The sequence below is a fragment of the Lutjanus erythropterus genome, chromosome 22, assembly GCF_056507025.1.
Source record: "Lutjanus erythropterus isolate fLutEry1 chromosome 22, fLutEry1.hap2, whole genome shotgun sequence".
NCBI classification, from domain to species: Eukaryota; Metazoa; Chordata; class Actinopteri; order Lutjaniformes; family Lutjanidae; genus Lutjanus; species Lutjanus erythropterus.
The window spans coordinates 27276664-27301813 of record NC_139338.1 but is presented as its reverse complement, the minus strand read 5'-3'; the positions used below and the strand labels follow the sequence as shown (position 1 = coordinate 27301813).

The 25150-nt window shown below is 38.8% G+C and overlaps 3 protein-coding genes across 3 annotated transcripts; 2 read left to right on the top strand and 1 right to left on the bottom strand.

Moving 5' to 3' along the window:
- The first annotated feature begins 8367 nt into the window (after positions 1-8367).
- Positions 8368-13254, top strand: LOC146307047 (uncharacterized). The gene is made up of 2 exons (XM_084711454.1): positions 8368-8655; positions 9526-13254. Exons 1-2 carry the CDS (start codon positions 8376-8378, stop codon positions 12036-12038), a joined length of 2793 nt encoding a protein of 930 aa, XP_084567580.1. The 5' UTR covers positions 8368-8375; the 3' UTR covers positions 12039-13254.
- Positions 13255-14354: 1100 nt separating this feature from the next.
- On the top strand, positions 14355-17425 carry LOC146307046 (zinc finger protein RFP-like). The gene is made up of 3 exons (XM_084711461.1): positions 14355-14470; positions 16042-16330; positions 16604-17425. Exons 2-3 carry the CDS (start codon positions 16051-16053, stop codon positions 16828-16830), a joined length of 507 nt encoding a protein of 168 aa, XP_084567587.1. The 5' UTR covers positions 14355-14470; positions 16042-16050; the 3' UTR covers positions 16831-17425.
- A 63-nt stretch (positions 17426-17488) lies between these two features.
- On the bottom strand, positions 17489-24150 carry LOC146307045 (F-box only protein 15-like). The gene is made up of 10 exons (XM_084711464.1): positions 23920-24150; positions 23747-23830; positions 22539-22643; positions 21843-22058; positions 21563-21763; positions 21354-21477; positions 20674-20756; positions 18802-18947; positions 18230-18354; positions 17489-17954 (listed from the first exon to the last, which is right to left on the bottom strand). Exons 1-10 carry the CDS (start codon positions 24132-24134, stop codon positions 17688-17690), a joined length of 1566 nt encoding a protein of 521 aa, XP_084567590.1. The 5' UTR covers positions 24135-24150; the 3' UTR covers positions 17489-17687.
- Positions 24151-25150: the final 1000 nt, after the last annotated feature.

The following is a 25150-nucleotide window of genomic DNA, read 5'->3' as shown; positions in this document are numbered from 1 at the left end:
CTGTGCCTCAGAGATTATGCTTACAACACCCGTTCTCAGGAACTCCGACTTTATGCCTACAATAAATACTAATCTTGGAAAGACATTTGTCCAGTCTGTTCATTCTCTGTGTCTGAGTACAACTTCAGTAACAAATATGAACAAAATGAGGCCCAACAAGTGTATTTCAATTAATTCTGAGAGACCACAGAGGCCCTGCCCCTCACCCTTGGACTTCCCTTCAGGATGCAAATTGTTCTTGAAGGAAAGTCTTGATTTATGCAACTCTCACAAGATTTGGACATTAGTTATTCTTGTTGCAGTCTTGTTGCTTTTTTCTCATGTGTACGATCACTCTCATGAGATCTTTGACCTGGGGTTCCATTCTAGACATGATCACGCAAATCAAGCACACTACAGAGCAGCATGATCCATGTTTTATCTCCCTGACCTGCAGCTGTTATCAGGGATAACCAGTCAGGTAACAATAGTGTTTTGCCCCGAGCCTCTGCATTATTTGCCACTGTTGGGTTAGGGGATGAGGGGTGTAACAATAAATAAATTTAACCAGGAGAAAAAGACAGGAAGGAAAACTGAGACAAGAATGTAAACAAAGGTTCCTTTATTAACAAATTGTGTCAAATTAAGTTAAATTGAACAAAAGGGTTAACTTAACCTACTAAATTAAACGACAAATACACACAAGACAGCGAGTGTCCACGCTAGCCAGGGAGGCTAACAAGAACACATGGACAAGGACAAAGACAACGAGTGCCCTTGTAAGCTGGTGAAGCTCACAAGGCACATGGGGCGCCCAAACGAGTATCTTGCTAGCTGATGAGGCTAGCAAGACACACACAAATGACTAGTCTATCAAAATGCAGACCTCAGGCTGCCGTATGGTCCACTGGCCCTGAAATGCAGACTTCCGCCCTCCGAATGGCCCACTGGCCCTAACTGGCTGCACTCTCCGGGCTTTTAAGCTCCAGGTCCTGATTGCAGAGCAGCTGCACCTGATACCAATCACTGCAACCTGCAAGTGGGGAGGGGCAGAACCTGGGCACAGGTGAGTACAGCACCACACAGACACTGTGGCACGTAACAGCCACTGATGTGAAATTAAACTACCATTAAAACATCTCAATTCAGTCTGACTAATTTAAGCAATAGTGCGCCATTAATTTTCACAAGCTAGTCTCAAGTAAAATTCTGTCATCGCAACAAATAAACTCCAGTAGAAGTTAGTTCCTTTGTCAGGCAACTGAAACAAATAAATAAAAATGAATCCATGTGGTTAACAGCTTATGGAGTCATAACTGGATATCTGAAAGGTTCAGCTGGACAGAGCTACTATAGTGACTGTGTCAATCATTATACGCAGTATTCACTCTGTGTATAAGATACAGAAGAGGAGAGAGTCTATTTGAGCAGTGTTGGGGGAGTATTCAGATCCTTTACTGAAGTAAAACTACTAAGATCACACTGTAAAATGACTCTACAAGTAGGTAACAGTCCTGCATTGAAAATGTTTAAGTGAAAAGTATAATCAGGAAATTGTACTTAAAGTATTAAAAGAAAAGTACTCAGTGCAGATGTTTTTATCATAAATATATAAATAGTGAATGCTAAAGACCATTATCATGTGAATTGATAATTTTGCATAAACCTCTGAGTATTAAACATCTACAAGTGTATACTGAAATAAATACATATAAAGTATGTGCTATTATATAAATAAAGTTTCGTCATATCATACGTAACTGAAGACTTATAAAAAAAAATTATGACAAGAGTGCCCTTCATTTCCACTTGAACACCCGCCCCCCAAAACATACGGGCTCCTCAGACCACAGTGATGAGTCAATATTCATCAAGCCCTATGTATGGGCCAAGTACCAGCGAGTGCATAGTCATACCTGTAGTTCTTGTACCAGAAGACAGAAATATTATATCAAAACTTCAACATGTGGACTTAGCTAACAGAGCCTCTTCCTTTTCTGGGCTTTCAAGTCAGTCTCTAAACGCTTCACTCAGCAGAGACTGAGGACAGTCTCTCAGCTTTTTGTTGCTAAAACTGAGTGGAAACAAACAGCGAGTTTAAGAAAATCCATTGCTGAACCAATCATTTAGGATGGCCATTTTGTGTGGCAACTACTGAGGACAAAAGAGGCAGAGTATCGTTTCTGCTAATGTGCGTCCTTAAAAAAAAAAATGTAAGTGGTGCTGGTTTACTAGCAGGAGTACTCAATCTGTAGGTGACAAGATCTCAAAATTCTTGGTATCACAAGACAATTTCGGTGAAACGGTGAAAGTGGAGGAAAGGCAAATGGTGCTCATTCAAAGACACCAGATCACTGACTTTTCTTCTGTCCGTACCAACAAACCACCTGCCACATTATCTATAAAGGAAACTAGGTAAAGCTAAAGGTTGGATGAAATGGTACAGAAAAAATATGGTCATAAACAATTTATTGTGAGCTTTCATGTTGACACTTGGACTTTGCTCCTGTACCAAGTACAGTACAGTAATAATCACTGAGAGGTTTAACAGACCAGACAATCGATGGGAATACTGTGATACAAATACTAAACAATGTCTCCCTTCTGGAAATTACATGGGGCATCACATCAGGGGTGTGTGACATGACAATCTGATCAGTGCACATTCTATCCGTTGCAGTTCTTTGCTCACACACGTGAGAAAAACAAAGTATTTTTTTCTCAGGCAAATCACACTATTTTCTCACCCATTTAATACCTTCCCTCGAGACCGGCAGATAAATCAATCAGAGGAAACCATCATGCCTAGGATTTCCTCTGCTCCCCTTTTATTTCACAATCAGAAAGCCATGGATGAAAATTAAAACATTTTTCCTTCATAACATTCACCCATAAAATGACAGGCTGACTCTGTATAAGTCTATACAGACTAAATGGCTTTAAATGACACATGAAAAGCAAAAAAGTCACTATGATAACACCTAAAAAGACTTAAGACATTTGCTATTCATTTTTTGTGGGTCCAGGCCAAAGTTAGACAAGCTACAGAGTTTCAGCCCTTGTTACTATAGCATCACAATTAATGATTAATTAGCAGCATTGCAGTTTCATTTTCAATTTTGTGGCAATCATAATCATAAATACTGACTGCCAGATATGGAGTTTATAGACCCTGTCCAGGTAACATACTTTGATGTCAAATATTTACAAGTCCAAGCAGATTAGATAAGCCAAGCAAACACAATAAACCATAAAAGTTGTCTGAGAAAGCGAAAACAAAGGAGCGACTCAGTGTCACAACTCTCAGATTTTAGTCAAAGTAGCTCAGAGAGCAGCAAAGCTGGAGTCCAGACTGGATGTGGTTTGTGCTTTACATTGAACATAAAAGGTATCAAGACAAAATATAAAAGGGACTTAAGGCGATACAAAAAGTGGGAGTCCAGGGGTGCAAAAACAATGACGAGCTATTTCACATGCAAACTACAGACAATGGGCCTCATGCAAGAACCATTCGTACAAACAGATTTGTTCTTAAGTGGTGCGTATGAGAGATTTAGGAGAACTCGTCGCATTCACCAAATTTCTTGTAATTATAATTTTCTTTCAGATGCAAACAGTTATGTCCAGTTAGTCCGCTGTTACCCAAAGGAAAGTTTTTTACTAATTTCTCCTGAATCTTATGAAGTCACTGTTCATGGGAACATCCTCATTTATTCTGTCCTCTGTCTCCGTGATGGAAACTTTCCCTTGACCCTCTCATCCCACTGGAGTCATCCATTGCCCCTGGCAGGGTGATCACTTTCACATCAAGACATTTCTTCTTTATCTCAGTGACAGTCCCTCAGGTATCCCTGCATTAACAGCACTTGAGTTTCCTGTTTCTTTGCTTTATCAGCTTCTTTAATTCCACTGTCGACGCTGTTAAAATCACATTTTCCCTTGTGGATCTCTGACAGCAGGACGTCAAACTCCAAACTTGAAACATTCTTTTTTTCACTCTTTGATGCCATTTTCATGAATGAACATTTCCTGACATATGTGGCGGGAAGTGTAGCCCTATATGATATTATCTAACCACTATTTAGGCTAATTTACAATTCTAATGCACTCAGATATGCACAGGTGAATCGTTTGCACAGTTACCTGAAGTTATCAGTGTTTGCAGAGTCTGACGTGACATGTTCATACAAGCCCTTCATATGAAAAAAAGTAAATTAAATTTAAGATAAGAACACGAAAATGTTCTTGCTTGACACCCAATATCTTAAAATACACGTCTATATTTTAGATTTAATTATTTATTTATACCTAATTCTCACCAGATTAAGTCCAGATATGCCATTGGTCTGCTTTTGACACAGTGACCCAGGTTGTCTGAGGGGCAGGGGCAAAAAGAATAATGGCAATGTATGTGGTGGGGTACCACTTTTGTCCACAGGGACCTCTGAAATGAACACAACGTGAACAGTCCTTGTAGTGGCTTAAACCTAAATAAGAAATTAAAATATATCACTGAGCTTTGGCTTTGCTTCCTGGTAATTAGTACAGTCAATTAATTCTATTGTAAATTCAACATTTAATCAACAGTCAGTGTCAATCCATTGCTTTCTGTCTCGCATTAGTCCAGAGTTACCTGCAATCAGAGTTGGGGAATGTGGTGAGACCCGCATGGGCCTTGTTGATTTGCTCTTACATTAGGTAATAATTTCCAACAAATCATCATATGACGCATATCCAGCCTTAGTCTGTGGATTTATTGCTCTGTTAACAGATTAACTCTTAACAATGCTGTAACAGAGGCAAGAAGGCAACGTGAGAACCTGTAAAAAGGGAAGTGGAACCTTACTCTGCACATTATTAGCATATGTTGCGTGGTTTTGCAGAGTGCACTGTAGCTGACACTTTGACTTTATGCACCTTTAAGGATTATTTTTTTCTGAGCTGGTGTGATGGTTTGGGCCTATGGTCACATAGAATAAACCTCAAAGAGAAACCAGAGTTTCGTGACGAGAGAGAGAATAAGGCGGGCCGACTGCACAAAACCCAAAGATGGTGAGAGGGGGATGGCTTGCGCATGACGAAAGTAAATTTTTCAAGAGGGTGGGGGCAAACATAAAATTTTACAGGGAGAAGAGCAGGTCAGCGTAATGAACTGTTGAACTCCAAGACTGAAGATTACAAACTTCATCTGGAAACTGTAAAAGCAACTTTCGGTATGTTGTACCATTTGTTAAAATAAATAATTTAATTGCATTGGTTATCTTTTGACATTTGAAGAACTCACTGTTGAATTCTGTCTAAACAAAATAAAATAATAAATTGATGAATATTAAAGAATATTTGGCTTCTTTCTAGTAAGGCTGTTTAAAGTGTTTGTTTTCTTAAAATTTGCCTGTTTCGTCTATTTGCATGTCTTTTCATAAGTTTTAGTGCATTTGTCACTGACAGCCATTCTAAGAACAAGTTCTTGCTGTGCGCATGTGAAACGTGATGTTCAGAAAGTAGTGAAACCAGGAGTGCTGCATATGCATGTTCTTGGTGAAGAGATGTTAAATAAGGAAGCCTTTGAAAAGGGTTTCAAAGTTCAGTTAAATTCTATTATGGGCTTTTGACGATATTAAGTTTTGGTATGTTTTTGACAAGATATTTACTTTTAGGGTGAGTTTTTGGCAATTTTATGGATCTTTAAAATTCATATGGAAATTGTTCAAGTAAAAAGTTCCACTGCTATTGATGGCATTGATACAACACCTGCATACGAAGTACCCAAAGTAGGAAGGAAGGGTGGGGAAGTGTAAAGCCAGAAAACTCAAAGACGCCTTCTATCATAAACAGTGTATGGTTTCAACAGTGAAAAAGTAAATTAGGTTCTGACATCTCTAGAGGTGTTTCATGTATGAAAAGCAGTGTGATAAATTTGATTTTTATACCTCATAGTGCCACAATGTTCATCTAACCTGAGTTTAGAAAATGGATGTTGGTCCTACTGTGACCAGGGACACATAAACCAACCAAATATATATGTACATATATATATGTAGCCGGGTGAATTAGAGACTTTTTACAGGGTGTTGATAGCCTGATTTGATAAGAACTGAGGCATAAATAGTGTAAAAGTTGTTTGTTCCAACTAAGGTAACACTGTCCCTTTAAGAGCAGCGCAGGGCTAAACCCTCAAGAGCATGGAGGTCCTAGGACATGAAACTGAGACTAAATAAAACAACTGCAAAACACTGGACCACTAAGGTGTGTCTCTTTGTCCGTATAGAGGAAAATATCCCTGTAAACGTTAATTTAACGCAAAAATAGTCATTGGCGCCAGCAGATGAGTGATGATTCTGTATTGCTGAAGATTTTTGTAGACTGTTAAAACGTGTTTAGTGTGTCATCTCTCCATCACTCTGAGGGAAAGACTGAACGGCGGGGCAGCGAAAGTGGTGATTTATTACACTTATGGGTGAAAACAAAGTTTATGGTGCTTTATGCTAGTCGTTTAACTGAAATATCTGAGTTTTGTCTGCTTTTGCCTAATTTTAGAGGGGAGATATGCCGTGTTGAGTTCCTGGTGTGTGTGTCCTGGCACGCAGACTACACACTGGAGTGAAAGTGAGTTTTTTTTCTTATTTTCCTGTGAACTTTATTTTTGACTTTTGTGTAAATGTTGGCAGTATTTTGTTCATAAATGCACAGTACGTTTCCACTAAGGTAATACACAATTGAAGTTACTGAAGTACTTGAATAATTTTGTGGCCTAAGAAAATGTATTAATTTGTATTGTCTTTTTGTTTTATTGTTAGGAAATAGCCACTACTGTTGTCTATATTCTGTAGTAATTTGTTTATCGTTTTGTAGTCGATGAACCTGGTGTATTTAGAGGGTAAACCAGAGATTACACTTTAAAGGTGCAAATGTATTAATGGGTGTTTTTTTTTTTTTTTTTTTTTTTTGCATCAATGCTATCAGAGTACGAGGTTAACAGTTAGAGTACCAGTTCTGTGTACGAAAAAGCAAGGTAGCCATCCTTTACAATTATCACTGTAATTATCTACAATCCTCAATCAACAGTATTAACACTGTTCTTATGTTTTTATAAGTTCAGTCGTGGAATAAAGACCCACAAAAAATTTTATTCTGTGTCCGGTCCCGTCATTTTATGACCAGGCCACATATATACATACACACACACACATATATACATATATATATATATATTATATATATATATATATATATATATATATATATATATATATATATATATATATATGAGTTTTTTTAATGATATTATGGAAAGTCTGTACAAGAAAAGCAGAAAGACATCACCCTTATAAATGTCTTTTTCAGGGACATGTCAAGTGTAGAGTCAGAATTACCCGCTGTGTGTTGCTTCCTTCACTGGCGTTCAGCCAACAGAAAGAGGTCAAGCAAACTTCAGGAACTGGGGAAACAGAAAGCAGCCATTATACTGTTCTTCTTAGGTTAGAGGTTTCACATTAACTAAAGCACTTTGAACTGTCTTTTTGTATGAAATGTGCAAAATAAATAAACTCAGATTGCCAGGTGTTACAGGAGCGTTTATCACGAATAACTAGCATTTGTTTGGGAGGTGAATCTTCTACTCCAAATGTTGACGAGCATCATACATGCCGATTAGTTCTTGACATACACACTGAATACTTGAGTTCCTCATCAATGGCTGACCTCTGACCTCCCAGTTGAAACACCAGGAATAAAAATGGTGAGGTGCAGAATCTAATCATTATTTCTATCATGTTTTCATGTTTTCTTTCAGGTTTTCACAGGCCAAACTGCTGCCCTCAACATCCAGTGTGACCATCCATGAACTCCTGTAGAGGTATGTGAAGAAGAGGGTTTTCATTTTTAATCTTCAATTAAGATGGGAAAATATATTTTAATAGATGAAACTCTTGGCTAGTAATTTATTTCATTGATTTTTTTGTATTAAATCAAACTGATTAAGATTCATCTGACAGTATAGCTAAACCCTTTTGTGCCTGATTAAATCATGCTTAAGTAAAAATCTGACAGAGTTGATGGAAATCTGGGAAACAAATTTAAAGGGCCAACATTTTCATTTAAAAAATTATTTTAAAACAAAGATGACTGTACTAGCACATTTTTATACCAATGATATCAGTAGGTACTGTTAAGTTTTACAGTTTAAAGGATTTTAACAATTTTAAGTTATTTGAAGTTTTGAATTTTTGTCATAAATTACACATATTTTATATATAAACATGCCTCGTCTTTGACCAAAAACTGGAATTTAAGTGTTCATATTAATAATTTGTCATCTTTTTGGGTTAGGACATGATTTTTCCCAATTGTCAAGAAAGGGTGATTAAATTTCCTCTTATTTTAAGCAGGGAGCCATAATGCCGACAATTAAAGAGGAGCTCTGGAAAACTTTGCATGACTTAGAAGAAGACGACTTTAAGCACTTCAAGTGGTTCCTGAAGGACGATGGCACCCTGGAAGGCTTTCCAGGCATCCCAGCGGCTCGGCTGGAGAAGGCTGACAGGCAGGACATGGTGGATCTAATAGTGCAGACGTATCCAGGTTCTGGAGCTCTGAAGTTAACCATAAAGGTTTTAGAAAAGATCAACAGAAATGATCTGGTGCAGCGTTTAGAAAACTTCAGCTCAGGACCAAAAGGTAAGACAGGGGAAGGTGAAAATGAGAACGTCTGAAAAACACAGAAGGGTTACATTCATCTCAATTTTTTACATGTTATGACTATTTTATTAATAGAAAGGTATTAATAAAAATGCAGAGACTACTTAGTAATAATTTATTTCTTCGAAAAGCTGGAAAAAGAATATCCTTGTATTTATATCAAAAAGATGACATAATTAGGAGCTATAAATAAATTTGTGAACTGGCTCATAACAACCCAATTCCCTCTTTTTTACTCTGCATCACAAACTGCTACTAGTCATTTTTCAGTCTCATCTTCACCCCACTGCGAAACAAGAGCTACAAGATACTTGAATTTCCTGACTTCTGGCAAAAATATGCACCCAGCCCAGTAGAGATAATCTAACTATTTGCAGCCTCTTCGACTCAATCACTTCACACTTGGCTGCAAACTGAACAAGTGTTTGCTTGATGAGACAATCTGTCTGGTTTCCTGTGTTCTTGTTTTCCTCTTTGGAGACCCTGCATGGGTCATCAGAGAAACCGGCTAAACCTGAGACCAGCATTAGATATGGGTACGACCTAGCAAGGGATTTACTAATCATTTTTCAGTCTCACCTTCACTCAAGGTTTTCAACACATTTGAGGGTGCCCTTACCTACAAGTGTCAGGTGTACCCTGTTCCTCTGACAACCAACCCAGATTCTCACTAGAGGAAAACAAGAACATGAGAAACTAATCCTCGTGGAAGAGGAGTCTATTTGTGTCTTCTGTTAAAAACTAGGCTGTATGCTTGGCAGGCGCAGCCTACAAGATGTAATGAAGTTAAACCTTTGCATCTTAAGTTTTAAAATTAATTATGTCCACGTATCCTCTGCTTGGTTCTAGATGGTGCTAGGAAAGAAGAGTATGAGAAAAAGATGCCCAAGCTAAACTGGCTGGAACAATTTGCTCGGAAAGCAGAATATAACAGAAAGACGCCTGAGCTAAAGTGGGTTCAACAGTTTGCAGTGGATGTGACTCTGGATCCTGATACAGCACATCCTAATCTCATTGTGTCTAGTGACAGGAGACAAGTAAATCATGGTGATGTGAGAAGGAAACTTCCAGACAACCCTGAGAGATTTTACAAATGTGTCAACGTCTTAGGAAAGCAGAGTTTTTCTTCAGGAAAATCTTACTTTGAGGTTCAGGTTAAAGGGAAGACTGCCTGGACTGTAGGAGTGGCAAAAGAATCCATCAACAGAAAAAAAAAAATTACACTGAGTCCTGAGGATGGCTTCTGGACCATATGGTTGAGGAATGGAAATGAGTACACTGCCAATGATGAACTTCCTGTCAATATCTCCTTGAAGTCACAGCTTAAGAAGGTGGGGGTGTTTGTGGATTATGACAATGATCTGGTCTCCTTTTATGACGTAGATGCTGCAGATCATCTCTACTCCTTCACTGGCTGCACCTTCACTGAGAAACTCTACCCATTCTTCAGCCCCTGTACTAATAATGGTGGTATAAACTCTGCTCCTCTGATTATGTCACATGTTGATCACCCACTCAACCTTAAGACACATGACCTCAGTAATCAGAAAGAAGCGTGCATAAGAAAAAAAGCTGAGCTGACGAGTATCCAGCAGTTTGCAGTGGAGGTGACCCTGGATCCTGATACAGCACATCCTGCTCTCATCCTGTCTGATGATAGAAAACAAGTATATTGTAGTGATGTGAGGAGGAATCTGCCAGACAACCCTGAGAGATTTTTCAAATGTGTGAACGTCTTAGGAAAGCAGAGTTTCTCTTCAGGAAAATTTTACTATGAGGTGCAGGTTAAAGGGAAGACTGCCTGGACCGTAGGAGTGGCGAAAGGGTCGATTAACAGGAAGGAAGATATCACACTGAGTCCTGAAGGTGGTCTTTGGACTTTTGGTTTAAGGAATGGATATGAGTACAAGGCTCTTACTGGCCCATCAGTGTGTCTCACCCTGAAGTCACAGCCTCAGAAAGTGGGGGTGTTTGTGGATTATGACAATGGTCTGGTCTCCTTTTATGACGTAGATACTGCAGATCACCTCTATTCCTTCACAGATTGCTCCTTCACTGAGAAACTCTACCCATTCTTCAGCCCCTGTACTAACGACGGTGGTATAAACTCTGCCCCTCTGATTATGTCACCTGTTAATCAGAAGAAAAAAGCTGAGCTGATGAGTGTCCAGAAGTTTGCAGTGGAAGTGACTCTCGATCCTGATACAGCACATCCTGCTCTCTTCCTGTCTGATGATTGCAAACAAGTGCATGATGGTGATGTGTGGAAACTCCCAGACAACCCTAAGAGGTTTAAGAGATGTGTTAATGTCTTAGGAAAGCAGAGTTTCTCCACTGGAAAGTTTTATTTTGAGGTTCAGGTTAAAGGGAAGACTGCCTGGACTTTAGGAATGGCCAAAGAGTCAATTAACAGGAAGAAAATGATCACACTGAGTCCAGAATATGGTTTCTGGACAGTTTCTTTAGAGAATGGAGATGAGTACATGGCTGTTGATGACCCTATAGTGCGTCTCCCACTGAAGACGCATCCTCAGAAGGTGGGGGTGTTTGTGGACTATGAAGAAGGTCTGGTCTCCTTTTATGACGTAGATGCTGCAGATCATCTCTATTCCTTCACTGACTGCACCTTCACTGAGAAACTCTACCCATTCTTCAGTCCATCTACTAAAGATGGTGGTATAAACTCTGCTCCTCTGGTTATCTCTCCCATCAACCATCCACTGAACATTAAGACATCTAGATTTCAAACGTCTGAAAATTCAGAGGAACATGAAAGAAAGAAGGCTGAGCTGATGAGTGTCCAACTGTTTGCAGTGGATGTGACTCTGGATCCCGATACAGCACATCCTAAACTCATCCTGTCCGATGATGGGAAACGAGTTCATCATGGTGATGTGAGAAAGAACCTACCTGACAACCCTGAAAGATTTAACACATGTGTGAACGTCTTAGGAAAGCAGAGTTTCTCTTCAGGAAGATTTTACTACGAGGTTCAGGTTAAAGGGAAGACAGCCTGGACCGTAGGAATCGCCAAAGAGTCCATTGACAGAAAAGGAAACATCACACTGTGTCCAAAGAATGGCTTCTGGACTTTATGGTTGAGGAATGGAGATGAGTATGAGGCCATTGATGACCCATCAGTGAGTCTCTCTCTGAAGTCCAATCCTCAGAGGGTGGGAGTGTTTGTGGATTATGAGGACGGTCTGGTCTCCTTCTATGATGTAGATACTGCAGATCGTCTCTACTCAATCACTGGCTGCTCCTTCACTGAGAAAGTCCTTCCATACTTAAGTCCCTGTACTAATGATGATGGTATAAACTCCACCCCCTTGATCATATGTCCTGTCAATCATGACAATTAATCATACTTGGAGGTGTTTCAGTATACCAATTGATTAAACTTCTACTCATCTTGAAGTTGGACAGGGTTGAGTTGTGAATCACATGAACCTGGTAAACAGTACTTATCAGACTAATATAGAACTATATTATCTCACTAAAGTTTTTAACCACTCTTGTCTGTATCTTGTACTCTGTTAGCGTACACTGTAATACAATTTGCATCCCTGCAGATTGTCATATCTATCAAATCTAAGGGGGCTATACAGTACAACATCCTTCAGTTTCACACAATTTTCCTGATCAACAGCTGTTGGAAACAATTCGCCAAAAAACTTTAACATAACAGACTTTGTTGGCAGGAGATGTTCATCATCTACAAGCAATATTGAGGTGCAAGGAATGGATAAGATTTTTTTTTATTTGGTGCTACTGTGTCTCAGTTGTTTATCCATAACTAACCTATTGTTTTTGCTTGTTTATATATAGTTCTAGGACAGTTTACTTACTTACTAACTCCCAACAGTGCCCCAATTTTCTTTTGAAACCACATTCTTTTTGAGGATATCCTTGTAAAGAAAGTCCCGTGACTCACAAGATCTGCTGCTTGTCAATCTTGTAAATTTGTCTCTCGTCAGCCACGGTGGCCGCTGACTGGAGGGGAAACAAACGCCAAGGATGACTTTGACCATGAAAATATGTTAGAGGTGGAGCAAGTACACGTAACTTCACAAAAACAGATCCAAGACAAGCTTTTTTTTTTTTTCAAATAAGTGCCATATTGCTACGCCTGATGCCTGAGCAGGCTCGGACTTTTTCACTGGTAATGACTTGTATGTACTGTATTTCAAATACTGGTGAATTTTTCTTATTGCGTTTGTAGATGTTTTTATTTTTGCTGTATTCCATTACTACTTTCATTTTTGTAATACATCACTTTTCTCCTTACTTTAATTAATAGTGCTGTATGTGTTCCAAATGTAATCCAGTGTTGCCGTACCAAACAATATATCTGAATACCAAACTGAAAGCCGCTACACTCAAACTGATCCAACTTTGCACTTCTATCTTTTAGACTTGTGAAGACGATTGTGTATTAAATCAAGTAAATGACTGACAAATAAATAATGGATTGGATTGTTTAGTCTTGTTTGTAAAAACCAGAAAAACAGCTTGTTTGTTTTGTGCTGAGAAACAAAAGATTTCACGTTTCAAGTGCAGCTATTTACTAATGTTGGATGATTTTTTTTATTTCAATCTGATTATATAAAAAGTAATCAGTCATGTCATCCTTTTTTTTTTTTTTGCTTTAGCTTTGTAAATTCCAGAAATGTATTGACTTACGTAAAATTGTGCCAATTGTTTTAAATAAAATTGTGAGCAAATTACAAAAAGAATTTCAGAAGCTTTTTTTCAAAACAAAATATTTTTGTGCTAACAGTCTAAAGTAATCAGTTTAACACAACAGAATAATCATGTAATATTTTACAAAATGTATAACATTGTGTCCAACAATTTCATCATCAAAAATAATTACTAATGAATAATAAATAATGCATTTTAGAGGTTAAAGGGTAACTCATGATTTTTTTTAACTAAGGCACTAATTGGGAGAATAATTTTTGACATTGGTCCAGTATTGAGCCAGACCACTTACTTGTTTTTGCCACTTAAAGGGCTCAGACTGTTATGCTAAGTGGCTGACAAAATTATGGAAAGGATCCCTACAAAGTGAGACCTTTTTATTAAAGAATAAGATCCTTGATTTATCACTCTCAAATCTGCTAACTTGCCGATTTAATGCACAGAGAGTTTCCCTTTGCTTTTACAGGAAACAGTGGCTCTTAAAAATGCTGATAAGGTGACACAGCCAGTAAGGGGTGTCAGTAAAACTGAAATTTACTTTCTTAAGTGTTCATTTTAGCCGCAGCAAAAATTCACAAGTGGCCTCACGTATAACCCTGCAAGAAGGAAGTGAAACCTTTCTGTGCAAGTAATCAGTATCCATTGTGTGGTTTTTCACAGTGCAGTGTCGCTGACACTTTAACTTTATGACCTTTCAAGGACCGAGTCCTTTTATATTACATAATATTATAATTAATTAAATTACTAAGTTGAAGAAGGTATATCTCACTTCAGCATTAGGAAGTATATCCTCCAACAAAGGAATGAATGTTTTTGTTTTGTATTTGTTTTATCTTTTATACTGTATTTTTTAAGAGCCGGTTTGATGCTTTGGGCCTGTTGTCATGTGGAGGTCATGTCCACCTCGATGAGGAACCTGAGGTTCATGACAAGATAAAATAAAAAATAAAAAAATGTGCAAAACCAAAAATGGTGAGAAGTGGAAGTGAAAGAAAAGACATCCAAATTCTCCTGGACAGAGGATCACAAACTACCAAACTGGACCGTTCATCTCTCTACACTTGGAGATCTCAGTGCTGAATTCTGCTTGGTGAGTTTGATTAAAACATATGAAAAAACACACACAGATGTTAGAAAATCCCTTGATAGTGGTGGTCTTTAAAGTGTATTCCTGGTCTTTTTGTCACTAAATTTGGGAAAGTACTTTTTACAGTTGTCGGTCCTGGAATCAGCTTTATTTATTCATTCATTCATTCATTATCCACAAGCTGTTTAAATCCATGGAAAATAATTTTATCCAGAAATTTAAGTCAAAGGGAAAACTGAAAACCTGAGAGAAAATTGTAAAAATCCTAATGACAACGTCATGTGATATACAGCGACCCAAAACGACTTTTTTCCTCAAGATTAAATTCTGAAAGAAGCCACTGTAAAACGGTGGAGGAATTTTCTGCATTTCAACTCTGTGAAAAGACTGATTTCACTGTCAGAATTTGATCCATATGGTCCAACAGCATTTGGAAAATCTGTAAGAGTCTCACGATTAAATCATTTTATGCCCATTCACATTTGCAGAGAACTAAACCAGAAGTTAAGTCGACTCAGCAAACGGTGCACTTGCTTTATAGGCTGCAAGATGGGGGAAGATCTGGGTCATTTTATACCCAGAAATCCACAATGAACAGCTTTCAGTGAAATGAACGGAGCCCCACCTCCAACCTGGTCTCCAGTTCTCACCATGACAACAACTTCAGCTTTTTAACAAGTCACATAATTTGAGCTGCACTTGACACGCTGTCTACAACAATCTTAACATGTAATCTGACAGAAGCTGTACACTGACAAACCCACAGATTTGATTGCTATCAGTGAAAATGCTCTGAAAGGTTACCGTACTCTACCTGCCTGGCACCAAACAGCAGAAAAACAAAAGCATGGACTGGCTTTTAGCAGCTAAAGAACAAAATATCAGGAGTTTGTGCGGCGCAAAACAGAGCAAACAGAGTGAATACTGGACAACTATACCTTTCTTTGTACTCTGTAGTAAGAAAAATGTCATTTCAGTCCTCCAAGTCCAAATCTATCAATTTCAATACTGTTATTTATTTATTTAGAGCAATTTACACACCACATTAAGTAGAATCCCTCCCTCTCCCCTCTCAAACCCATCCTACAACCTGCAGCCTGTCAGTGTGTCACCAAGGCAATGCTGCCGTTTGTGTCGCGGAGAAAGCACACGTGACATCCTTCCTGTTATGTTGATGTCGTTAGCACTTCTGTGCTTGAATACTGTAATATCTTCCCTTTAAGAGTCTGCAGTTCACAAATATTGGTTTCATACCAAGGTTCTAGACATAATAAATCTCAAACTGTTTTAGCATGCTTAATGTCATATTTCAGAAGCAGCCCAGTTATCTCCAACAACAACTTACCCAACGAGATAATCAATCACCTGAAGATGTTGATTGAAGTTTTGATGCCCATGGAGGGTTAAGTTACACTGTTAAGTCTCTGGCTGCAGACGTGCTAATGTCAGTTAATATGTCAGTGTTGTTTACAGCTTGTTTGGTTGCCAACAAGTCACCAAAAAATAATTTTGATTGAATCATCTCAACAGACACAAATGTCCTTAAGAATATTTTTCTCTATAAATTTTACCAGGGAGCCTAAATGGCAAAATTTTCCATAGAGCTCTGGAAAGCACTGCAGCAATTAAAAGATGACGAGTTCAAGAAATTCAAGTGGTTCCTGAAGCAGGATGACGTCTTGGAAGGCCACTCGGGTATCGCAGCAGCTCAGCTGGAGAAAGCGGACAGGCAGGACACAGTGGATCTGATGGCACAGAAATATGGTGGCACCGGAGCCATGGAGGAAACCATGAAGGTGTTAGAGAAGATCAGCAGGAACGATCTGGTGCAGAGTTTACAGAAGTCCTGCCTGGAACCAAAAGGTAAGCTGGGGAAAATATAATATAATAATTCTGTCAACTATTCATTCAGTCATTGAGCCATCCATCTGTTTTTGGGTCAGGAGACAGAGTAGAGCGGCTGCAGTGTCTGTCTGCAGTGTCCACTGGTTTAGTTCAAAAAACAAAACAGAATCGCTGGTTGCCTGGCAACATTATGCATCATAAAACTTGATTTAGTTTCCAAAAGTTATAACCTCTGTCCAATAATAACAGCCTAATGATAATAACAGTGTCTCCACCTCTGCCATGTTTTAGACGTTAGTCTGCGAGACTGTGAAAGAAAGAAGAGCGAGTTGAAGAGCGTCCAGCCGTTCACAGTGGACGTGACTCTGGATCCTAAACTCATCTTATCTGGTGATGGAAAACAAGCACAATACTGTGACGTGAGGAAGAAACTACTGGACAACCCCGAGAGATTTTTCAGATGTGTCTGTTGGAGTGGCCAAAGAATCAACCAACAGGAGGGAACAAAGCACAACTGAGTCCTGATGTTGGCAACTGGCCTTTGGAAATGAGGACAATGATGAAAACCTTGTCCATCTCTCCGAATTGTCAGATACAGTTGTTAAAAGCAATGATACTTCAATACTTTTTCAATGCCACATGATAGTATTCAAGGTACCGATGCTGTAAAAAAGAAATTATCTTAGTAATCATTCAAGCACTTTGTTCAGTTCAGTCATTATTGTCCTGCCAGAAAATCGGTTGGTGGCAAAACCAGACAGCGTTCAGTGACTTTTTTTCTGTGACATTTCTATTTTCTGTGCCTAGGACTTTTTTTTCTTTTGCCATAATATCATTGAGGTGTTGGGTACCTTTTTTACACTAATATAAAACACTCTGAATATTTTTCCTGTAAATCACACTAATTAAATTAATCGGTTTTCTCAAAAGAGGTTCTCTGTCATTTAAAACTGCTAATGCACAGCTGAAATTCTGCTCCTTTTAGGTACATTAAAATGTAACCATGTAAGAATCATAACATCAAAACTGAATTCCTTGTCAAAGATGAGAAGCATTTTTGAAAAGAAAAAAAAAATCATGGCAAAATCTCTGAGAATAAGGTTTATTTTCTTAGGACTGTGAAGCTCAACATTTAGTCACATGAAACTCTGCCATGTGTTTGTGATTGAAACTGAAATATCTTACTAAATTTAATATGTCCTCAGTAAATACTGGAATTCAAAATAAACACTTAGTGCTTTTTGCTTTGAGCCTTTTGTATAAATATATTAACAACAACCACTAAGTAGGAAATGTTGTTAACAACTGATATAACACTGCAGAAGTCAGAACTGAAAGACTCGTACACTACAACACTGAGCGATCCAGTTCAGCTTCAGTAATCTGTGCTGAAATGCTTGTTGACTTTGAAAACAGGAACATAGACAGAGAGTCTGATGAGGAAGAACTGCTTCTGCTCCTTCAACCAGACCAGCCTCATCTTCACATGACCCTCCGGGTCCCAGTACTCCATCAGAAAGTGCTCGCCGCTGTAGTCGGAGGACTGCATCTTCTTCACCATCGTGATGCGAATGGGTGAGCTGACGCACCAGAAGGGTTTCTGGAACACATCCAGCAGGGTCAGCATCATCATGCAGCAGTTCTACGCAGCGTGAGGACAAAAAAACACCCAAAAAACATCAGAGATAAAAAAGATGTGTCCCATTGTTCCCCCCAGACAGCTGAGCAAAAACGAAACTTACTTTGCTCAGTCAAAACAGAAGTCTATGACCACAGTGTCACACAGTGTAAAACCAAATGCTCACAGTAATTAGTAGAAAAAACTTAAACTATTAGGTTTAAGCTTTACCAAACATGAAATAATTGTTTCTTATTGTTAAACTTAATCAGTTCTGTCCTGTTAAAAAATAGTTGTACCTCCACTGAGCCCTCCAGTCCCTCGGTCTTCCAGGGCAGCTTGATGCTTCCAGACAGCGATCTGTGCTGAGAGAAGCTGGTCTTGCTGATGACCCTCAGCTCCAGAAGTCCTGGCTGGGCCTGGACTGAGCGCAGCAATAAAACAAACATCAGGCCTTTACACCATGAGCAGGACAGTTGCAGTTGTCTTTTCATCAAAATGTTAGAATCTAAAGCCAGAATTCTCTTTAAAAGTTAAACATCTATACAAGTCATGAGTCTGAATTAATAAAGACAAGATTCAGGTTTAACTCACAACTAAAAAAAGTGTAAAACCCCAAATTCTGAATTATGAATTAATATTTATTAATAGGTTGAGGCTGTGAGTGTGAGAGTAATCAATTACTAATTTCTCAGATTAAGTAATCAGATAAAGTCATTAATTTGCCTGTTAATCAGTGTAGATGTTGATCAAATTACCGGTTAACCAGAAAAAACAGAATACTCAGATTATATGTGGATTAGATAACCTCAGATATATTCATACTGATTGGGCTTCCTGTTGATCAGACTGCCTTATGTAATCAGATTACCTGTACGACAGGAGAGCTGGCTGAAGTGTCCCGACATGATCTCAGCGCCGGTGTTGTACAGGACAAAGTGCAGAGTGTATCCGTGTAGACCGGACACAGGGTCCGAGTTATCCACAGGCGCAATGTCCACAGGCTCAGAGTACAGGCTGCAGGGAGGGACAAACATGATGAAAACTACAGGAAAAACCTGAGCAGAGCATAAATGAGCACAACAGACACAACTATAAGGACTATATACGGAACTAAATCAAAGCAAGAATCTGACAATAAGATACAAATCACAATACAGGGGTTAAGAGTCAATATACTGCAATACAGTTAACAAGATGATATATTACTTTATTTAAGAAAAGTATAAAGTGAATAGAGTATAAACACCATATTAAAAAAGTTTTATGCAATCAGAACAGAGAAGACAGGTAACAGCAGTGCTATCCAGCAGTTGGGGGTTTAAACACAACACAAAGTTAACCATGAAACTTTGCATGTATCAGAATATCACCACACACGTCACGATCTGAGAATCAACACAGTATCATAAAAAATAATATCACAATACTCAATATTTTCTTACACTAAAATCAAAGCTTATGAAAATGTAACTGACCAGATAAAATTTATTTTACAGCTACTGTTACAACTCGGTCTGTCCCTGAATTTGTAAATTATGGATTTAACAAACCACTATAAGAAAGGAACTGATATTTTTGTGATTTGGTGCCCTCTACAGTTTCAGATTTACTTACACCCTGCTATCATAAATATGGACAGATGTACACAAACATTAGTTATAATTACATTATTTTAACCAAAACCTAGCGAGCCGGCAACTTTGCTAACGCAGCAAAACATCAAGCAAGTGCATCAAGACAAAACAGAGAACGCCAGCTAATACTTACCAAGTATCAGCCGACTGAAACTCACAAGTCCAACAGCAAGAGACGGCAGCTCAGCATCTTTTAATTCACAAAGCTCTCGCCAACGACTTTTGCGTGCCACCAGCACCACTCCGCTTAACAGAAGATAGCAGCAGCAACTACTTCAGCATCAAGTAAAGGTTTCTGTTGTGATGTCACAATGACATTGACCCTCAACCTTTGGGCTATAAAATGTCATTACCTCATCACTTTATACTATCAGATATTTGTGTGAAATTTTGTCGTAATAAGTGTATGAAATCTAGAGTGTTTTGTGTGGTCACAGTGACCTTTGACCCCCAAAATCTCATCGGCTCCTTCGTGATTCCAGGGGGACATTTGTGTCAAGTTTGAAGAAATTCCCTGAAGGCATTCTTGAGATATTGTGTTCATAAGAATGGGATGGACGGAGGGACAGACGACCTGACAACATAATACCTCCAGCCACAGCTGTCGCAGGTGCAGAGGCATGAAAATGGGGTTCAAAAGTTTATTTTAAGATGATGAAAACTGCTCTCAAGTCATTTGAAATAAGAGCATTTTGATATGATTTTGAAATGTTACTGCAATAAGGACTAATCCCTATCATCAATAATCACAAAACATGTTTGTCTTCACTCCTACTTTTATATACTAAATTTTTACTAAATTACTAAACTAAAAAAAAACAATTTATCATTTGAAAAGTGTATCTTTGTAAATATTTTTGGGAACTTCCACCTTCATACATGTTATCAGCTTGGTGACTGCAGCTGCAGTGATGCGTTGTGACCAGCAGAGGGAGCTCTTACCTCTCTGATCATGTCCAAACTGAGCCGACTCGCTGGTCTTTACAGAACTTGTTGGATAAACTTCAGCACTTTGACCCAGTTCAGACTGGAAAAAGGTGCTTCCACATTCACTGGATGTTTGTTTTGTCAGTCTGACGGGTTGAGTTGATGACATGTGAACTCACCACACTGGAGTTCCCAGCAGACTCTTTTCCACCAGTCTGTGGAAGTGCAGACTGACCATGATGAAGGCAACGCTGCTCTGACCCTACAGGGAAGAAATAAAGAGACAAAGAAAGTTGAATCATTTATGTAGGGAAATAATCAAGAGTTTACTTCTGTCACGCCGACCTTTATTTCACTAAAATTCAACTTTTGAATTCATTTTTATCAGGTGCTTCTCCAATTATTGTTAATGATTTAAGGATGTAACCAACAATTATTTTCATTGTCCATTAATCTGTCAGTTATTTTTTCAATTTCTTGATTAATTAATCCTGTCACAATGTTGAAAAATAAATCCATGTTTTGACCGATTTTTTAAGTCTTTCCTCATTATCGATTAAACCATCGATTATTTTCTTGATAAAAGAATTAGTTGTTTGGTCAATAAAATGTCTGAAAATGATGAACAAAGTTGATTTTCTTTCTTTCTTGATTTCTGTTTCCCAAAGTCCACGATGACGTCCTCAAATGTCTCGTTTTGTCCACAACCCAAAAATAAAGATTTTGAGAATTTTGACATTTTTTCTCTGAATAAAATTACACAAAATGATTCACTGATTATCAAAATAGTTGATGATTAATTTAATAGTTGATGAATAAATAATGTAGGCCTGTCAGAAAAAGTTTGGGAAACACTTACCCTCCAGATGCCGATGACGACGCCGGGCAGCACGTGCATCAGTTTGATCAGTCTGTCTTTGCCAATGAACCGACCCGGGTGAGTCTTCATGTCCAGCTTTAAAATCAGAGAGCGCCAATCCAGCCTGACGGAGAGGAAGAGGAGTGAAGGGTGAAGGTGTGGTGGTGATGGTGGCGGAGGTGATGTGGAAGGTGGGAAGTGTATCTTACTTCCTGACATCGTGGCTCGTCGGCGTCTCTCTCCGGACTCCGTGCAGCTGGATTTTGCTGATTTGATGGTACAGGGGGAAGCTGCCTCCGCTCCAACGGACGATCACAGAAGAGTTGCAGAAGTACACTCGGCTCTGCTGCAGCGTCTGCTCCGCTCCCCAACAGTCGCACACCGTCAGCTCCCAGCTCACATTCAGGTACCTGGATAAGAAAAAAAATCTTTGGGTTGTGGTTAAAACAAGTCATTAAGGGACATCATCACTGATCATCATCGACGTACCTGAGGACCCACTCTGTGTCCCTGGGCATCCCGGTGTACGGGTTGATGTGTCTCAGCTGTCTCCTCCAGTTGTTCAGCTCTTGTCCAGCGATGGTCCTGAGGTACAGCTTCTTCCAGTGGCCCTCCGACGGATCCTTCTGCTCTGCACCATCCGCCAACTTAGGCCTCCACGTTTGACTCCCAAAGTCTGACATGTAAATCTTCTGCCACATGACACTGCAATGGAGGAAACAAGACCCTGAAGCTGCTGCAAGCCGAGAGACACGTGACTGTTGTGACTGCACATAAAAACACACAAAAAAATATGATTCTGTGAACTGTGACAAAACCATATTCTGAGGGACTCTTGATTTTTACTCTTAGCTTTGATTTAGAAGGGCGACAGAGCCGACATGTTATGGTTGAGACATCTGACAACATTGCTGGTTCTGGCTTCTTAAACATGAGGATTTGCTGCATTTCTTTGTCACATATGGCAGAAAATGAGGAGTCACTGGGTTTTGGACTGCTGGTTGGACAAAAGAAGACAACTGAAGACATCACAGCCTACATATTAAAGACATATACTTGAATATCTGAAAATATGTCCACATCAATATCTGCCTTCAATGAGATAAAAAGGCAACTGATGTGCAGGACAGTTATTAAAATACTCCTCTACTCAAAGCAGAATTGTGTTGACTCTGTCACACTTACTTGCTGTTGGCAAGCTGGTTGAAGAGCTTGCTGACGTGGCTGATGCAGAACAGAGAGGAGGCGTCCAGGTACGTCAGAATTTTTACCAGGATCTCAGAGGGCAGCCTGAAGAACAAATAACAAGGCATTTCTACCTTTTCATTCCACCTGTGGTTTTGCCAGTCACATACCGACAGACATACCCTTGCTGTCAGACAGTCTTTTCTGACAGGAAACCGCAATTATATAAGCGAAATATTGGGTTTCCCCATCAGAGAAGGCTGTCTGATGGCAAAGTAAACTGGCAAAAGTGCTCTAAATATAGCATACACTTAAACTGACACCGACTAATAGCATTATTGAACAGCTTCCATCCTGGTACTCCTCTCTGCTTCTTCAAACTGGGGGCCTACCGACCAGCATCTACTGACTATGGGTGAGTAGACAACCCCATACAGCCCCACACCAAATAATCTGAACTATCCCTTTAAGTAAAAAGCACAGAAGTAGCAACACTAGCTGGAACCAGTAAATTTTTTGCACAGCAGCTTAAAAAACACTTGAATAATTATTAAAATAGATATTTTTTTTCTGTACATTTATTAATCACTTAGCTAACCCAGTGGTTTAATTATCAAGAAACACAATTTACTCAAGCTGCAACTAACGATTACTTCAATAATCAATTAATCTATTGATTATATTCTAGATTAATCAGTTGTTTGGTTCATAAAACAACTACAAATGGTGAATCAGTGTTTCCCAAAAGCCCAAGATGATGTCCTCAAGTGTCTTGTTTTGTCCACAACACAAAGAGTTTCAGTTTACAGTCATAAAAGAAATAGAGAAAACAGAAAATATTTACATCGGAGAAGCTGAAAGCTGAGAATTTTTTTTATTTATTTATTATAAATGACTCAAAACGATTAAGCAATTATGACAACAGCTGTGATTAACTTAACAAACGGTTAAAAATCAAATAATCATTGCAGCTCTACAGTTTACAGATTTCTGTCAAATTACTGATTGATTTTTTCAATTAGCTTCCTTTTTCTTCTTAAGTAATAATTTATCAACCATCATGTTAGCTAAAGTAGCTAATGTTAAGTAAAAGCATTTTTGAATTTTATTCTGCACAATAAATTTCAACTGAACCAGACACTACAGATGGAGTCAAAGATAATTGCAGTTAGCATTAACTGCTAATTTATGGTGGCTAGCTAACTTACCTTTCCAGTAAGTTTTCCTCAGGTGGAGACGTTATTAATTGAGGAGAATCTGCTTTTTTTCTCTCTATTCTCGGTTCTGGACAGCTGTATAAAAAACATTAACGTACCAAGTTTAAGTTAAATCCTTCAGGTAAATAATGCTGGGTGTGGGAGGTAACCGCGCGCCCCGTCACCTGTGGTCACTCCCGCTAAAGTTAACCCAGCTCGTCCGTCTCTTCCTCCTCTTGCCGCCTCTTTTTCCTTTATCCAGACCGAACTGTCCTCCGCCTAAACCCGGGTTTTCTTCACCGTGACACGGCTGTAATCTACCCGGAGCCGCCTGAGCGGGTATCCTCTCCAGGCCCTCCAACAAACTCCGGAAAAACTCCCCTCGTCCGACCGCCATCATGGAGTTTGTTGAAGAAACCGCCCTTGTCAGGTCGAGGGTACTACTTCCGGTCACCTTTATCTTTTCACAATAAAAGCCTCATTGGGTGATCAATATCGCAGCCAGGCCCATTTCCTCCAAAGTGATGAAAAAAAAGATCCTAACTCATTATAATCATAAACTTTATCGAAATAATAAATATCTAGAAATAATGAGAGGTGTATCAAAATAATGAGAAACGTTCTCAAAATGACTGCTTCAAAAATAATAAATACTAAGTAATAAAAGAGTAAACAGTTTTTCATAATATCGAGTTAGTATGTAAAAGTAATGACTTAATATCTCAAAATAATTAATTGCAATTTCAAAATAATGAGTTCAAAAAAAAGAAACTTTCTCAAAATAACAGCAAGCAAGCATATTATGATTACTTTGGGATGCTGACTCATTATTTTCAGCGAAAATATTCTGCAAAAGATAATTAATGTTGCTTTTATTCACTGCTGGTCTTTTTGTATTCATTCACTTTCCAAACTGAACTGCTCCTCTAAGACATTAAAAGTTTTAAAGAATATTCTGTCTGTGTTCGCTGTAAAGCCCTTTAGGTTGCCTTTATGAAATGTGCTTTATAAATAAATTTGCCTTGTCTGGCCCTGCCTGAAGTATTCTCTACTCATTCTTAGAAGTGGGTGTTCAGTTGCAGTTATCTACTTGGACAGATTAGAACCTGACACACCAACACCCCCCCCTACACACACGCGCACACACACACACACACACACACACACACACGCACACACGCACACACACACACACGTACACACACACACACACGCACACTACCCCTGGTTCCTTAACTCAGTTTCTAGAGCAAAAGACTTGGTCTTTTAAAAATTTAAAATTCAAGCATTTAGTTTCTTAATGTTTTTGTTGCTGGGCCAACCAAACTCGGTGACACACAAATAGTTAACAATAACGTTTTCTTTCAAATGGAAGTATTTCAGTCACTAAAACACAAATGAAAGGAGTTTTTTCAA

What these genes read in the sequence shown, in the direction of transcription:
- LOC146307047 (XM_084711454.1), top strand. Translation starts at nt 8,376, where the DNA reads ATGCCGACAATTAAAGAGGAGCTCTGGAAAACTTTGCATGACTTAGAA. An exon ending in CTTCAGCTCAGGACCAAAAG is followed by an intron (nt 8,656 to 9,525) that starts GTAAGACAGGGG and finishes GCTTGGTTCTAG; the next exon opens with ATGGTGCTAGGAAAGAAGAG.
- LOC146307046 (XM_084711461.1), top strand. Translation starts at nt 16,051, where the DNA reads ATGGCAAAATTTTCCATAGAGCTCTGGAAAGCACTGCAGCAATTAAAA. An exon ending in GTCCTGCCTGGAACCAAAAG is followed by an intron (nt 16,331 to 16,603) that starts GTAAGCTGGGGA and finishes GCCATGTTTTAG; the next exon opens with ACGTTAGTCTGCGAGACTGT.
- LOC146307045 (XM_084711464.1), bottom strand. Translation starts at nt 24,134, where the DNA reads ATGATGGCGGTCGGACGAGGGGAGTTTTTCCGGAGTTTGTTGGAGGGC. An exon ending in AACCAGCTTGCCAACAGCAA is followed by an intron (nt 22,059 to 22,538) that starts GTAAGTGTGACA and finishes CCTCCATTGCAG; the next exon opens with TGTCATGTGGCAGAAGATTT. An exon ending in TCGTCATCGGCATCTGGAGG is followed by an intron (nt 20,757 to 21,353) that starts GTAAGTGTTTCC and finishes TCTTCCCTGTAG; the next exon opens with GGTCAGAGCAGCGTTGCCTT.